Source organism: Phalacrocorax carbo, chromosome 21, assembly GCF_963921805.1.
Source record: "Phalacrocorax carbo chromosome 21, bPhaCar2.1, whole genome shotgun sequence".
Taxonomy (NCBI): Eukaryota; Metazoa; Chordata; class Aves; order Suliformes; family Phalacrocoracidae; genus Phalacrocorax; species Phalacrocorax carbo.
Window position 1 is genome coordinate 5484597 of NC_087533.1, and position 14108 is coordinate 5498704.

Consider the following 14108-nt stretch of genomic DNA (forward strand, 5'->3'; position numbering starts at 1 on the left):
TGCCCCAGACACTAAATTGCCAGAGTGAAACAACATTTATAGTTTGGTATCTAGGCTGCTATGAAACCTGCTGTGTGATCACAGAGGAAAGCAGTCTGTCACCAGACCAGACACAGATCTGAGAGGTCTTAGCTCCAGCTGCAATTTTCCTGGATTTTATTGGAGGTTCCCGGGTGGATCCTCTCATGCGCTAGCCAAGACTGGTGTCATTTCTGCACGCAGTGTCACCTACCTGCGTCACTCAGCCACTTCTCCAGCAGGGGTTTGAGCTTGCACATATTCTTAAAGCTCAGGTTGAGAGCCTCAAAGCGGGAAATCGTGGTCTGGCTGAAATCATTGCCATAGAGCTTCCCCATGGCAAGTCCAACGTCACCCTGCCAGAGAAGATCCAAATCACAACATAAGCTCAGAAAAAAACCTCATAAATTCCTGCTGTCAGAGCACCTCCCAGCCTGCTTCCAGAATAGGTGCAGCCTAGTTTCTGTGACCTGCCTTCCAGAGAAAATGACTTATCTTCTCACTAGAGTCTGCCCCAAACCCTCGAACCTTTGTGAATTGATGAAGATGCAGATAATGAGGTCACAGTAATGAAATGGTAGGAAGGGTTTGTCTCCTCGTCTGTCTGGAAGGAGATGCTCCAAAGAAAGCCAAACTGTGTCTAATCCAGCCCTTCCTCCATACCCTCCTCTGCCACAAACTCCCCCAGCCCAACACATCCACATCACAAGTGACACCAACCTTCCCATTGATGAAGCTGCTCACCTGCGTGAACCCCAATTTGATTCGCCTTTGTTTGAAAGTCTTAGCAAACTTTTCTAGCTCCTCCAGGTCACTGGGTTCCTCAGATGCTCCTGATGGAGTTAGGTGCTTTGCCACTTGCAAATGCTGTGGTACGTCCAGGTGGGGTTCAACTGACGATCCAGGGAGTCCAGACCGGCCCACAGCCTGTTAAAACAACAAAAAAAGGTGCATAGAGTCACAACAATAGAAAAGCACACAATTTTCTCTGACATTTGCCCTTAATGAAGCAGCACTTTTTGTAGATGGGTGCTTCTCAGGGTGGGACTCTGTGTTGGACTGCACGTTGAGGCAAGTTACCTGTGATGCCAGGCTGGGTCCCGGCTGGGAGAGGAGAAGGCTGCCCTGTTGCTGAGGGAAGGAGAGGATGTTTGGCTGCAAAGCTGAGGAGAGAAAAAAAGACCCATCTGAGCAGACCAGCTCCTTCATCAACACCTAGGTGACTGAATATCACTCTGCACAGAGAAAGACCCAGAAATCTCTGAATGGAAAATATCAGCTATCTCTTGTTCGAAATATGAGAATTTCAGCTGTTACAAATGTGGATGGCTCTAAGTCGGATTATGAGAAAGGAAAGGTCCTTTTAATGGCTTTTTTAGCATGAAAGGGATTATTACAATAATGATATAGGTAAAATATCTCACCCACTGATCTCTGAGTGTAGCTCATTAACCTGAGGCTGAACCAGGGCACAGACATTTTGCATAGACATCTAACTTTGATTGTGGATGCCAAGCAGCAGAAAATTTACTATATTCTTAGTGGTAATCTCTCCCAATGCTTAATCACTGTAGCTGTTAAAAAAAGGTGCATCTTATTTCCAATAGAAGCTTTTCTGACTTCAACTTTCAGCCACTTGATCTTGTTAAAAAAATCCTGAACCTACACAGTTAATCTCATGATCCTACCCACTCTGCTTTCTACTATACATTTAATTTTGAAGTGTCATTTTGAAGCCATCTTACCCTACTGTATTTCAAATAAATTGAATTTCTTTTGGAATATATAAACTGACATGAAATGATGAAAGGAAACTGAATGGAGACTGCATAATTGTTAGTTGACAAACTGCCATGTACAAGCCTATATCTCTTACAGGGAATGTCCTGAAGGATTAAGTAGTGTCCAAGGCAATGTAGCTCCCTAGAAATTTAGTTAGGCTCTTCAAGACTGTTGTGGGTGAATTTAGTGAGATTTAGTGAGGATTTATAACCTTTCCAGAAATAGTCAATATATTCTATTGATTGTAACTGACAATTATAAGGAAAACTATAAAAATTTATGGACTTCTGCTAAAAAAGGAAAAAAGATAATCTCCAGAATCAATCACTCCCCCCTCTCTTTTTCTGTCTTTCCTTTTTTTAATTTAGATCTGAATGTGTAGGATCCCATTTATTTATTTAGATTGGTGTTTCAATAAGCCTTCTCTAATGCTGGAACAACTTTGAATTTCAAATGCAGGCTGGTAATGAGGTGCACATTTTTAACAGTGAAGATAATTAATCACTGGAATGGCTTGCCTAGGGACATGGCGGATGCTCTGTCATTTGGAGTCTTTAAAATCATGATTGAACACCTTTGCAAAAGCCAAGCTCTAGCTCAAATGAAAATTATGGACTGGATTCAGGAATCACCGGTTTGACAGCTGATGAGGCAGAGGCTGTGTTTCCGTAAGATGAAGACTTCAGCAGCAATATTTTGGCTGACAGTATTCCCAGCATCTACCTGGCTGCCTGTTTCCACCTCTACAGCACAGAGCTCTGACCCCCTTGTTCAAGTGTCCCAGCAGTAGCTGTTTGAAGGGCTGTACAATGAATCAAATCAGTGCATAACGAATCAGACCTGGGAATTTATCTGGCTTAAAAACAGCTTTAAAACACTAAACCCAAACCAAAACACATGTTGTCTTGGAAAGGTTAAGCCATAGCCAAGTCTCTTTGGCCATTGAAATCCACGAACTGATGTACCCATCAGTCAGAACTCAGGAAACATCGAGGGTGTTCCCCTGATGGCTCAACAGAAAACTTCAGGAATATTGTGTGCATCTCTTTGGTATAAAGAACACTCCATCTGTATCTGTACCAAACAACTACTTCCACAAAACCAACCTGTGCCTTCACTTTCACTCCCCAGTGGCTGTGCAAGCAGAGGGCAAAGGGTCATTAAAACTTGGCAATCATCTATTCAAATGGAAGTGCTCTTGCACAAAACACTGGCTACTGGCCAGAATATCCAGTCTTTGTCAAGTCTGGAACCAAAAAGGGCCATGACCAAACAAGTGGCCATCTGTTGGAGGGGTTGTAGCTGCCAAAGCAAGTCACTTACAGAAGAAACTCTAACTCAGTAGAAGGAAGCAAGTTCTGTTTTCTGGTATGTGCTTCCTATTATATATTAAGAAAAGCAGACAGTAAGCAATAGATTCTCCTGACCCTGCCATTTCAGACAAACTAAATTCTAGATTATCATTAAATATGCATAAAGTAGTTTCTTTATACATCACCCAGCATCATTTGGCAGAGAGAAGAGCTTATATATTGTCAATGAAAGGTAGGTTTCCCACTTTCCTACAATATGTTATCTTTAGGACTATGTGTACCATTGCATTTGAGCTGCAGAGATTTTAGGGTTTTAATTCTGAAATGTCATTCGTAGGGACAGACAGACCTCTGTGCTGGAATAAATCAAGAATGTGAGCAAAGGACCCAAGTCCCTTTGCATCTGCCTGGTTATGGATCAAAGCCTATGTTTGTCTATCCACAAGCAGCATAAAACTTTATCAATGGCATGCCTGTGTCCCCGTTGCTGGGGAAATGCCATAAAGAACCAGAAACACAGGAGCTTTCTCAAGCGCTGGGTTCAGCCCTCAGTGCTTTCATCCCTCTCACAAAGCTGACTACACTGTTTCAGAAGTAGATAGACCTCCCATCCTCTCCTGCTCCATGGCTTGGAGCAAGATTTGGGAACAACCACTGGCAACTCCAAACCTCTCAGCTCTCAACCCCGGGTTGCTCCCGGCTAGGTTAGACCTGTTTGTTCTAGTGCCAGCATCATCCTTCCACCAGAGCAGCTCAGATCCTTCCCTGGATTTGCTCTTCCTCTAAGGTACTTTGAGAGAACAGCTCAACCTCCCATCACTTTTCTGGAAGAAATGAAGAGTGCTAACCCAGAGAGGCTGAAAGCCCAGGCAGGCTGCAACTGCTCCCCAAGGAGCAGGCTCCTTGCTGTTTTGCCGAAAGCCAACCACATGCTGTCCTGACTTTCAGAGGTGGGATCCCTACCAGGTCTGCAAAGATTGGCCCCAAGGTGGCACTCTTGGTGCACACAAGCCACAGATACCAGGAGCACCTCCTGCACTGGATCCTTCCCAGATCAACTGCTGGGATCATCCCAGGTGTGGGAACCAGCACATGGGGAAGAGCAGGGGAAATGGCATCTGGTGCCATAGCAGGGGAACAGACACCATCATGCTGGGAAAACTTAACAGACCAGATTAAAATGAATAGTCATGAAGGAATCTTTTCCTATATATATATCTGCTTATAACAATGCCCCTTCTAGCTTTTATTACTCTTACCTTGTTGCCCGGCCTGAGACTGAGACAGAAGAAACTGGGGAACTGACTGCATATGACCAGGAAGCAACACAAGCTGCTGCAGGGTGTGAAGAGAGCTCATATCCTACAGGAAAAAGCAAAGGGAACAACAAAACTCAGATGTCTGCTCTTCACACAGCATCACCTCTCCTATAAGGCTTCCCTGTTCTTTTATACTGTCCTTGACCCCATTCACACTTTTCATTTAACTGCCAACAGACTGGATTTATCCAATTCATGCACTGGAGAGTTACAGATCCAGAGGTACTTCAGGATCTGAAGTTTTCAGCTGTATAAGAAGAATTCTGAGCACACATGTGGAGAATTGTCTACTCTTATCTGAAAAAGCCAATTATTGAAAAATGACATTTCTGAGGCACTGGCAATCAAGACCTAGTTTTGTGAAAGCACTTAGATATCGGTTTCTTCCAGATAATGTATTTTCAGAGAGTGAACTCCCTAAAATTACATAGGAATTGCAGCTGACTGTCCCATCTCACACTGAGAGCCTACTTTCCACAGAAGGCTCGTTTCTCAGCCAGCCATGTGAGGAGATGAGAAAGAAGCAATGCCCAACAGTGCCTGATTCTCTGCACTGACAGCAATTGCATTGCAATGGACACAGTAATCAGGTCCAAAAACATTTCCTGTTCTTTGCCACATAGCTGCCAGGAATTCCCCTCTGTGCATTGAGCAGAGCAGGCAATAGGTACTGAGAGATGAGGATTACATCCTAGTGCTCTTTCACACCACTGGGGTCCCAGCCCCAGGTCCTTTGCTGGGATTAGGGACTAAAAGTTTACACTTGCCTGGGACAGACACCAAAAAGCAAAACAAAAAAAAAGCCGCAATAATAAGACGAACTCTCTTTAGAGATATATTTTTAAAGGAACTCATTACTCAATAAGGTGAGCTTTTCGAGCTTCTCAAGAACTCCTTTGAAGCTTTGGGGAAATTGAACAGTCCCTCAATTGTGTAAGGGATCTGAATACCCTGTGAAAGAATGAGGGAAGAGATTACTGAGCAACTGTGTGGCCTTCCGGCATCTAATTCTGACTAGAATTTAACAAGTTAAGTGCTAAACTCCAATTTTCAATGTTAGGGGGGAAAAAAATCCCTCGAGGAATTAATTTCTTCGCTGGTATAAATCAATTTGAGGCAACATATTCAAGGATAGCTGTACTCGTTAAGATCAAGAGTTACTCTAGCCTGGAATCCTATCTCCAACAATGGCATTAACCTGACACTCATGAAAAAGGAAGACCAGGGCAAGCATATCTAACATTTCCCCTTGGTGTTGTCTCAGCCCCCAATTATTTTCAATTCAAGGGATTTCCTGAGCATGGTGTGGTTTGTCTACTAAATAAACCCTCAAAGGAAATCTCTTCTAAGCACATGTCCAGTCTCCCTTTAAACACATGTAAGAATTTCTTCAGAAAAGAAAGAGGCTGAGGAGGAAGCTCACTTCCTCGGTCACAGAAAGCTGACTTTTGCCAACACAGACTCACTTTTCTGATTTTGCATCCATTGCACCCTCAAGTCTCCCTTTGCCACAGTCAAAAGGCATATGTAATTTGGCAAGTGGCTCAAAGCCAGCCTCTTCTCCGGAGGTTCACTAGCCAGTGCCATTTCAGACTTCTGGATCCCTGAAGCAGCAAAGTCACTTACCCCCGCGATTTGGCTTCCAGGCATCATTGATGATCCCTGAACAAGGTGACCTGACCTGGAGGGGATTGTAGATTGCAAGGAGTCGCTGAGGTCTTCGGTTTTAATCTGAAAAAGAGCAAAGTAATTGTAGCATTAGGGAGCAGAGAGACAAGGAGGTGCAGGAGGTGTGGGGCAGCTAGGAGTCTGAGAGGCCATAAGGGATTGGGAAGGGGTTCCTTTCAGAGAAAAGTTAGAGGTCAGGACTTGCTGCTTCCATCCCTGACTTTGCAGGAAGGCATGGTTACTCCCCACTTTTGCTCCCCAGTTTATAACATGGACATAGTTTTCCTGCCTTGCCAAGGAAAGGGAAGGCTTGCAGTTTGCTCAATTAAAATGCATTAATTAAAACATTTTAGGAAGTACCAAGTTCCAGTGACTTAGCAAGGTCCAAATCATGGGAGTCCTTTCCTCAGACAAAACACTGAGGCATTTTATGGAATTATAAGGAAAACACAAAGCAATTCTCCTTTATAGATCACGACTCACAACTTGATGGCAGGATTGGCTATAGAAATCTTTTCATTTTGTTCTGCAGGTGACAGAGAATGGTGCAAGGGGATGCAAAAGGAAAGGGTCATGAAGTAAAAGACCTCAAAATGCACTGTAATCTTCCAGACTTGAAAATGCCACACCCCAGGCCCCAAACTTATTTGCTCAGCTTCTACCAGAAAATGACAAGAAACGGTACTGGTCTGGCAAGGAAAAACATCTGCTTCCTTAGCTAAAACAAGCTGTGAAAAAAGAACTGGAAGACTTCACAGGTGTCAGCCCTTTGTCCAGTGGTAATTTTAACCTATTTTAATGTTCAGGAAAGATTCCTGTCTGCAAAAAAAACCCATTAGTTCTGAGTCTACGTTCTTAAGAGAAGAATTTACCCAGGGACCACGACTGAACCTTTGTATCTGGTTTATTCCATAGTCTCCATGTTCATTTCTAGCATTGCTACTGCATTAAAAAAAGCAAAAAAAAAAAACCCAAACCCTGTTATGTCACTATGTACTAGCTGAAACCCTTTGGTAAGGCTGACTGGGACAAGAGAGAGGGGAACTTGGTTGGGGAGATTTTAGAAGTTTTTAGATTAATTCCTGAAAGCTGTCTGAGGAGTGTCTACACACAGATACCATGCACAGGAGACAGAAAAGTCATACAGACTCTTGTAACACATTTTCTCTAAGAACAAATCCAAGCAAACAATTTCCAAACTTAGGCTCAAGTTTCTCCTAAGCGTGAGAATGTGTCGAACAAGGCTCACATCATCAGTCCTGTTCCTCATGTAAGCCTTTCCAGTGCAAGAAGAGGCTCCAGTTTCCACAAACTGGAAAAACCAGGAGGACGCCAGGAAGAACAAGTCTTGAAAACCCTGTCCACAGGCTCAGCATTACAGATTCACTCTTACTACTAGGGCTGAACCTCACTATCTCCCATGAAATTACAACCAAGCCCAACATCCCCCAGAAGACAAGGGGGGTCCCGTTTGCTGGGGTTTTGCAGTGCTGATATGGACTTTAGGTCATACAACCTCCTACCAGCAGAGGGGGACAAGAAATTCAGCTTTTAAAAACATTGGCCCAAGAGAATATTTTTGGTTGACGGATGTTTTATTTCAATTTGACTAAAGCAAACAAATACACAAATCTCCACAGGAGCAAAGGCGAAAATGTGATCTCAAGAGGCTTGCAGCTGCAGCGCAGGGAGCTGGCCTTGTAGCAATAACCTCTGCATTTTGGAAGGTGCTACGCAGAGGGAAGAGAATTACAACATCTTTCATTACAGCTATAGCTCCGGACACTGCCGAAACTAGTTTTGCAATAGTACTAGCTCCTTGAAACAAGAGTTATACATGCTACAAATTCCAGTTCTTTCCTACCTTTCAGGTTGGCATGATCATCCCTCTTAGCCTGGCGAAAAAAAATCAGATGGAGAGATCTTCTTGATCACTATCAATGCGGATAGTGACTACGTTACTAAATGTTAGACAAAAGGCTCAGGAGAATACACCGTTACCCCGAACCATCCAGCCACTGCAGGCAAATGGTTTTACGCATGTCTTTTTCTTTCTGAGGGTGCATTAAAAAAAGTAATCCGAGCCAAAAAGTAAAAATAAATAAATAAAAATAAATAAATTACCCCTGCTTGCAATTCATGTGTGTCTGCCTCACACAACGCAGTCATTCAAGTCTGAACAGTCCCAAAAAGAAAAGTTATCCACGTCTTAGAGAACAAGGCACTTGATCCCGCCTAAGTTATGATCCCAATAGGAGTGGAGTGTTGAAGAAGCACAAGCCATTTCCAAACTGAAATCAATTTTTACAGCTGCCAAGCGGAATGATTTGGAAGCATTCCAGGGTGAAAGGGGTGTGTAGCTGCATCCCAGCATCGCACAATATGAGAACGGGAGGTGGGTTTGGCATAGGACTGGTTCCCAATTTAAAAACAACAACATCTCCTACTGCTCCTTCCCCCGTCCCTGGAATTCTCTGCCTCCCTCCTGCGCAGTGGGCGGGAACCTGGGTGTTCTTGACAAATCCTTCTCCACTGCACCTATTTTCATTGGGTTTAGGCTCAAGTTTACCTCTCCCTCCTCTTCCTCTCCCCAACAGGCCTGCAGCTGGCTAATTGTTCATTAGCGAGAGTTTGGGGTATATCCAAAACTTTTGGGATGGTTTATGCAAATCCTGCACCTTCATTTTTTCCCTGGCTAAACCGGCAGTATTACCAACTGCACATTAAAAAAACCAAAACCAAAAACCCCAAAAAACCACACACATTGTGGGTGAGGCCACTCAATATCATGAGACTCCCTTAAAATAATGTAAATTTCAAATTAATAAAACAAGGGGAGGAGTTGCCTTCTCCTTTCCCAGTGCATCTGACCTGTATTTGCAGGCATTTTCTACAAATATGAGAAAAGTTTTCTTTAAGGAACTCGAAAAAGTGGAAATTATCACAGCATCACCTCATGTAGGTATTTGATGAGAACCCTGCTAAAACACTGCAAGCGAGCAAATGTGATTTAGTTAAAACCAGGACCAGATCCCACTGTGGTCCCTCAGGACCTTGGTTTTGCATGACTATCAGGTCAGAGACGGAATGGGGAACAAGAAGTCATTGACAGTAAACCTAAGTTTCTTCCTGTTGAATTTGATTTGGGGAAATAACACTATCTAAGGAAAAACAAACTTGTTAAACAGTGGGACCAAGTAATGCACTGCAGACACATCCTCCTCACTGACAGCTAGGCAAAGGTATGAAGCCTGGGTTGCCAGCTGCAAATCTACAGGCACCTTCTCCCTCTTGGGCTGGAGGGGAGTCTCTGGGCAGGGCTGGGAGCAGCTTTGAGCTCTTCCCGAGGAGGTAACGGCAGGTGGCGGCACCGGTACGTGGAGCTACCTAGGGTTTCTCCAGGATACGAAAGGAATCACACTCGCAAATCTCAAGTGGATGTTTTCACAGCCTTAAAATAGGGTCAGCTGCCCCCAAGCAATCAAGAGTGAAAAACACAGGAAGGGTGACTGGATGGAAAGAGAGTCCTTTCCTTAGTTGGCTAGCACATCTGCTGGGCCTGGCCAAGGATAGATTGTTTCTTACCTATCTCTTGCCTAAAAACAAAAACAAAAAGCAAAACAAACTAAGAAACATATTGAGGGCGATGGAAAATGATCAAAGCTCTTCAGCTTGCTTGCGTAACCGATTTGTGGAAGGTGTTTCATAAACATTTCATAAGAAGGAGAATTATGAAGAAAACATCTCCCAACCTGCCTGCAATTACTGCACAAACTCTTCCTTACCAGTAGGAAGAAGGGGAGGAAAAAAAAAAAAACATCTGTTTTGTAACTGATCTGTGAACTTTTGGCAAACATTCGGCTCATGAAAACATCCTGCAGACATATTGCAAAGCTGTGAAAAGCCAGCTTTACATGAGGAAGTTGGAAAGATTCACCTTAGTGGCTCTGATTTCACTGTGTGGAAGGCCATACCCTGCTGACAGACAGACCGACCGACCCACATTTGATTCAGTGGACTGACAGTCAGATCCCATTGGTTGGGCAGGACTCTGGCTGCAGTCCTCCTCGTATAAACAGAGCTTAGAGTCACTGCGCACTGATAATCTAAATTGGTCTTCCTCGTCTATTAGACACCAAAGCAGGCAGGCTAAATGCAGCCCCAAGACACCTCCTTTTGATGAGCACTTCTGATGTAAGGTAAGCACTGCGCCGTCATCCTCTTTGAAAAGGTGCGACCCACTGACTGACTCAGCACTCAGAACCATGGATACTTTCCCCAAATCTAGATAAAAGATCCCCGTACCCTGCGAGAGCGAGGCTGTTAAAGCTGTGTCAGCCTTCTCTAGTACCAGTTATTAGGCAGGAACTGTGGTCGTTATTGTAAAACAGAAGACAATCCTATTTGTTGTGTAGTTTCTATTTAGACAGTAACCTCTTTGAAACAGATATTTATCTGCCTTCGTATCTGGCTTATCTCATAGTCAGCAACTCAACTGTTTGAGAGGTTGACTTACTCATATGCCTGCCTCCCTCATTGCAGAGTGGTAAGGCTATTTCACTGCACAGAAGAGGATCAGGTGCACACAGACTGAACAAATTGCCCCTCACTGAAAGCAAACAGTACGGTTCTTCCAGGGCTGAATCACTCCCAAAGCGCTATTCAGTACAACGGACCTGGCTGAAGCTGCCCCAAAGCAATTTGCCTGAAGCCAAGGAAGTTTTATGGTAGAAACAGGTATCAAAACTGGGTCCAAGGCTATTGCAGTTAACTAAGCCTTCCCACCTTCCAATGGCGTAAGTGTACTTCTCTGTGAATTACCTGCACACGTGGGCACCATAAAATAAAAAACACACTAATAATAAATTATAGCAATAATAATAATGGGCTTGCAATTACTATTTCCACATGTACTATCCTGCACGTATGGCAAGGCTTAACAGACACCCAGGAAGAAAGCAGAAAACCCTTATGTCAATGCAACAATATTAACTTTATAACACTTGCTATCCTTTCACACTGAAGGCTAGGATTTTCCAGAAGCTGTCAGCACGACAAAAGGGGAGTTAATCCCATGCTGAACGTCTTACAGACTATATCCTAAAACTCAGCAATGACAGCACAGTGAAAAACTAAAATGTATTCGCTAACCTCAACACACCTGCATCACAGCTATATGAGGCCTTTGAGTTTATTAATTGAGGCCTGATCTGATATGCTTTACCCTCTGAGCTTCAGCTCAGGATGTTAATAGTTGCACCTTAGCTGTAGTAAAAGTGGGGGTGGGAAATCAAAACTTTAAGAACAATCAAGCTACATGCTTCGCAAAAGAAAACAAACAGAACCACACTCAGCTTTATATTAATGGGTTTTCTGATGCAGTATTTCCCTAGCGTTCTTGCTTTTAAACAGAGAACAGGAAAACGAAAAAGCCACCCCTCTCCTCTGTGCTGAACAATAAACCTCAGAATGATCACGTGTAGCACAGCTGGCTTCAAAAGCAGGCGCTGGGCAAGGGAGTGGAGAACAAAAGCCGGAGGTGGGAAGAGCACCTGCCCTGAATGCCCACGCTCATATCGGCGCCTGCTCAGGTAGGCACGTCCTGACGAAGGGCTGCTCTCCACGTTAGAGACTGCGGCCTCTCCAAGAGTCTCAGGACCACAGAAGCTAGCTAGTGCTTTTGTATGGTGATCTGTGTCCAGGGAGCACAGAACTGGCAAAAAGATACTGAAAAGCAACAATTTACAACATCTTTGGTCTTACTGTTGGTACTCAGACACGTGGTACCTTCTCTGGCAAGGCCTGTGGACATGCCAAATTGGAGGTATTTTAAAAAAGGGGAGGAGAAGATGCCTTTTTCTTGGTCAGAATGGTGAGAACCTCCACATCAAGTACGGAAAACAATTTTACCACCATTAAGGCTGATATTTCTCTCATGTCTCCATTCCACGATTCTCCTGGCCCATTCCTCCCTAGCCATCCTCAGCCCAGAGGTCCTGCTCCTCTGCCCCAACCTTCTCATACATTGCAGCACTGCTCCCCGCATCTCTCTCAATTTCACTTGCCCAACTTCCAAAGCTCTCCAGAACTCCACCTCTGCCTACACGTTTGAGCTTATCTCCACTGCTCCCACCCTGGGCTGCATCCCTGCCCCTTTCCTTATCAATCCAGTTTCACACACACCAGGCTTCATGGCTTCTCCCATGCCCTCTTACATGCTCACACAGGTTCCCTGGAGACTAATCACGTTCCTGTTGAAGTCAGCAGCAAAGTTGCCTTATTGGGCTCTTCTGGGGCCAGAAAGAGACCCTTAGTTCTTCTCCAAATTTTCTGCATGAAAAATTTCTCCTTCCCACGAATGTCTTGTCTAGGGGGAGCAGACTGTGATTGTTCTGTATTCTCTGTGCCCTCTGGTCGCCAGCGAGTCACAGACCATCTAAATCCCTGGCACTGCCTCCCCGCTGTACAGTACCGATGTCCCCGGATCAGTCACCCATGAGGAGGGCAACACAGTGTCCGCCTAGCAAGTCGTGGTACAGGTAGCCCTCAATAGCAAAGCACTTTCCACCACATCCCACGTTTGAAAGGAATTAACTTGGAATCAGGCTGCTCCCGTGACTGGGGCTGGCTCCATCCCAGCTCCACAGGTTTCTCTGATTGGTTCATCGTAGTTTTGGCACCAGTTGCTGTGCCCCAGGGAACTGGGACACAGGAAGAGCAGCTAGAGGGATTGCATTAAATATACACAAGTAATATAATTAAAGAAGAAAGGGAGAGTGAGAAAGATCAACTTTGCTGGAGAGTATCACATAGTTTTTCATTTCGGGTGGAAGGAATGAAGTCTAGTGATTGAGGGGAAGAGAGAGCTAAAAGCCAGTTGCCTGCTCCCAACTCAGTGGCTCTGGGCAACTTCTGTGTGTTGGGGAAGCAGGGCAAGAGGGTTTCTGGCTCGCTTAAACCCAACATCTGACTCCTAAGGGGCTGAGCAGCCCTGGTTCAGCCCACTGATTTCACATGGAGTGCCTGCAGATCAGCACCTCTGGGAAGAGAGAAAGTACACTCTGATGTCAGGCTTCCAAAATTAGAGGCCTTGCTTGAAACCCCATCACCTTCACCTTTTTATGCTATGACTTGCCCTTCTGCAAAATGGGTGTAGGGCCCCACCCTTGCTGGGTGGTGCAGGCTTTTGATTGAATTCTTGGAGCTCACCAGATGAAAGGCCTTCAAGAATTTAGAGTCCTCTCCTTATTACCAATGAGCCATTCTATAGTAGGCAAAAGAGTCATATCCAGGCACAGTAGTTCGTGTAACTCACCACTTAAAAAGGTGCTAGGCAACCTAAATAGTGGTTTGACAGTGACAGCCATGCCTTCAGCTTAGTTTCTATTGTGGAAACAATTGTTATGTCCCTTTGGACAGGTCCATGAAAATAGGGCTTGTCCCCTGCAAGCCAAGGAAATATTTCCCAAAAGATGATAGGAACAGAGTTGGAGCAGGGAATTGGCATGAAGAAAAGACCTCTCTCTCTCCCTGATCTCAAAGACAGCTCTGAAACAGCTCTGCAAGATATACTGCCAGTGGACCAAGGCAACAAGTGTAGGAAATACCTTATAAGTGTAGGTTGCTCTGTAGAAGCCTGGAGCAGAAAAGCAAGTTTATGAACAGACTGCAGCTAGATCTTAAGGAATGGATACAATCCAGCCAACTCAGAAGAGATGCTGGGTTGTTGTCAACTGTTATTGGCTAACATAAAGCTAATTTAGTGGTTTCAGTCCTCCACTTGAGAAAAAAAAAATTTAAAAGACAAAATTCTTCCTCCTACTTCCATCCCCCTTTCCCTTATAAGCTTCCCCAAAGACTTGCTGGCCTGTTTTGGAGTTAATTCCCAGCAATCTCATCTGAGGACTTCTGTGAGGCATCAGAACAAAACTAGCTTGAAGAAGGGGTTTGTCTACATATCTGTCCTAAGCAAAACAGTGCCATATATAGAAACAGAGGACTTTCCCTC

General features: G+C 44.4%; 1 protein-coding gene across 1 annotated transcript in view; it reads right to left on the minus strand.

The window, feature by feature from the left end:
* Positions 1–14108, minus strand: part of POU2F3 (POU class 2 homeobox 3) — a 42285-nt gene that overhangs the window by 5895 nt on the left and 22282 nt on the right. The window contains exons 5-9 of the mRNA XM_064470857.1: positions 6059–6163; positions 4373–4475; positions 1099–1181; positions 763–945; positions 233–374 (exon numbers count right to left, since the gene is read on the minus strand). Of these exons, the coding sequence (XP_064326927.1) occupies positions 233–374; positions 763–945; positions 1099–1181; positions 4373–4475; positions 6059–6163 (616 nt within the window). The remainder of the gene's footprint in view (positions 1–232; positions 375–762; positions 946–1098; positions 1182–4372; positions 4476–6058; positions 6164–14108) is intronic.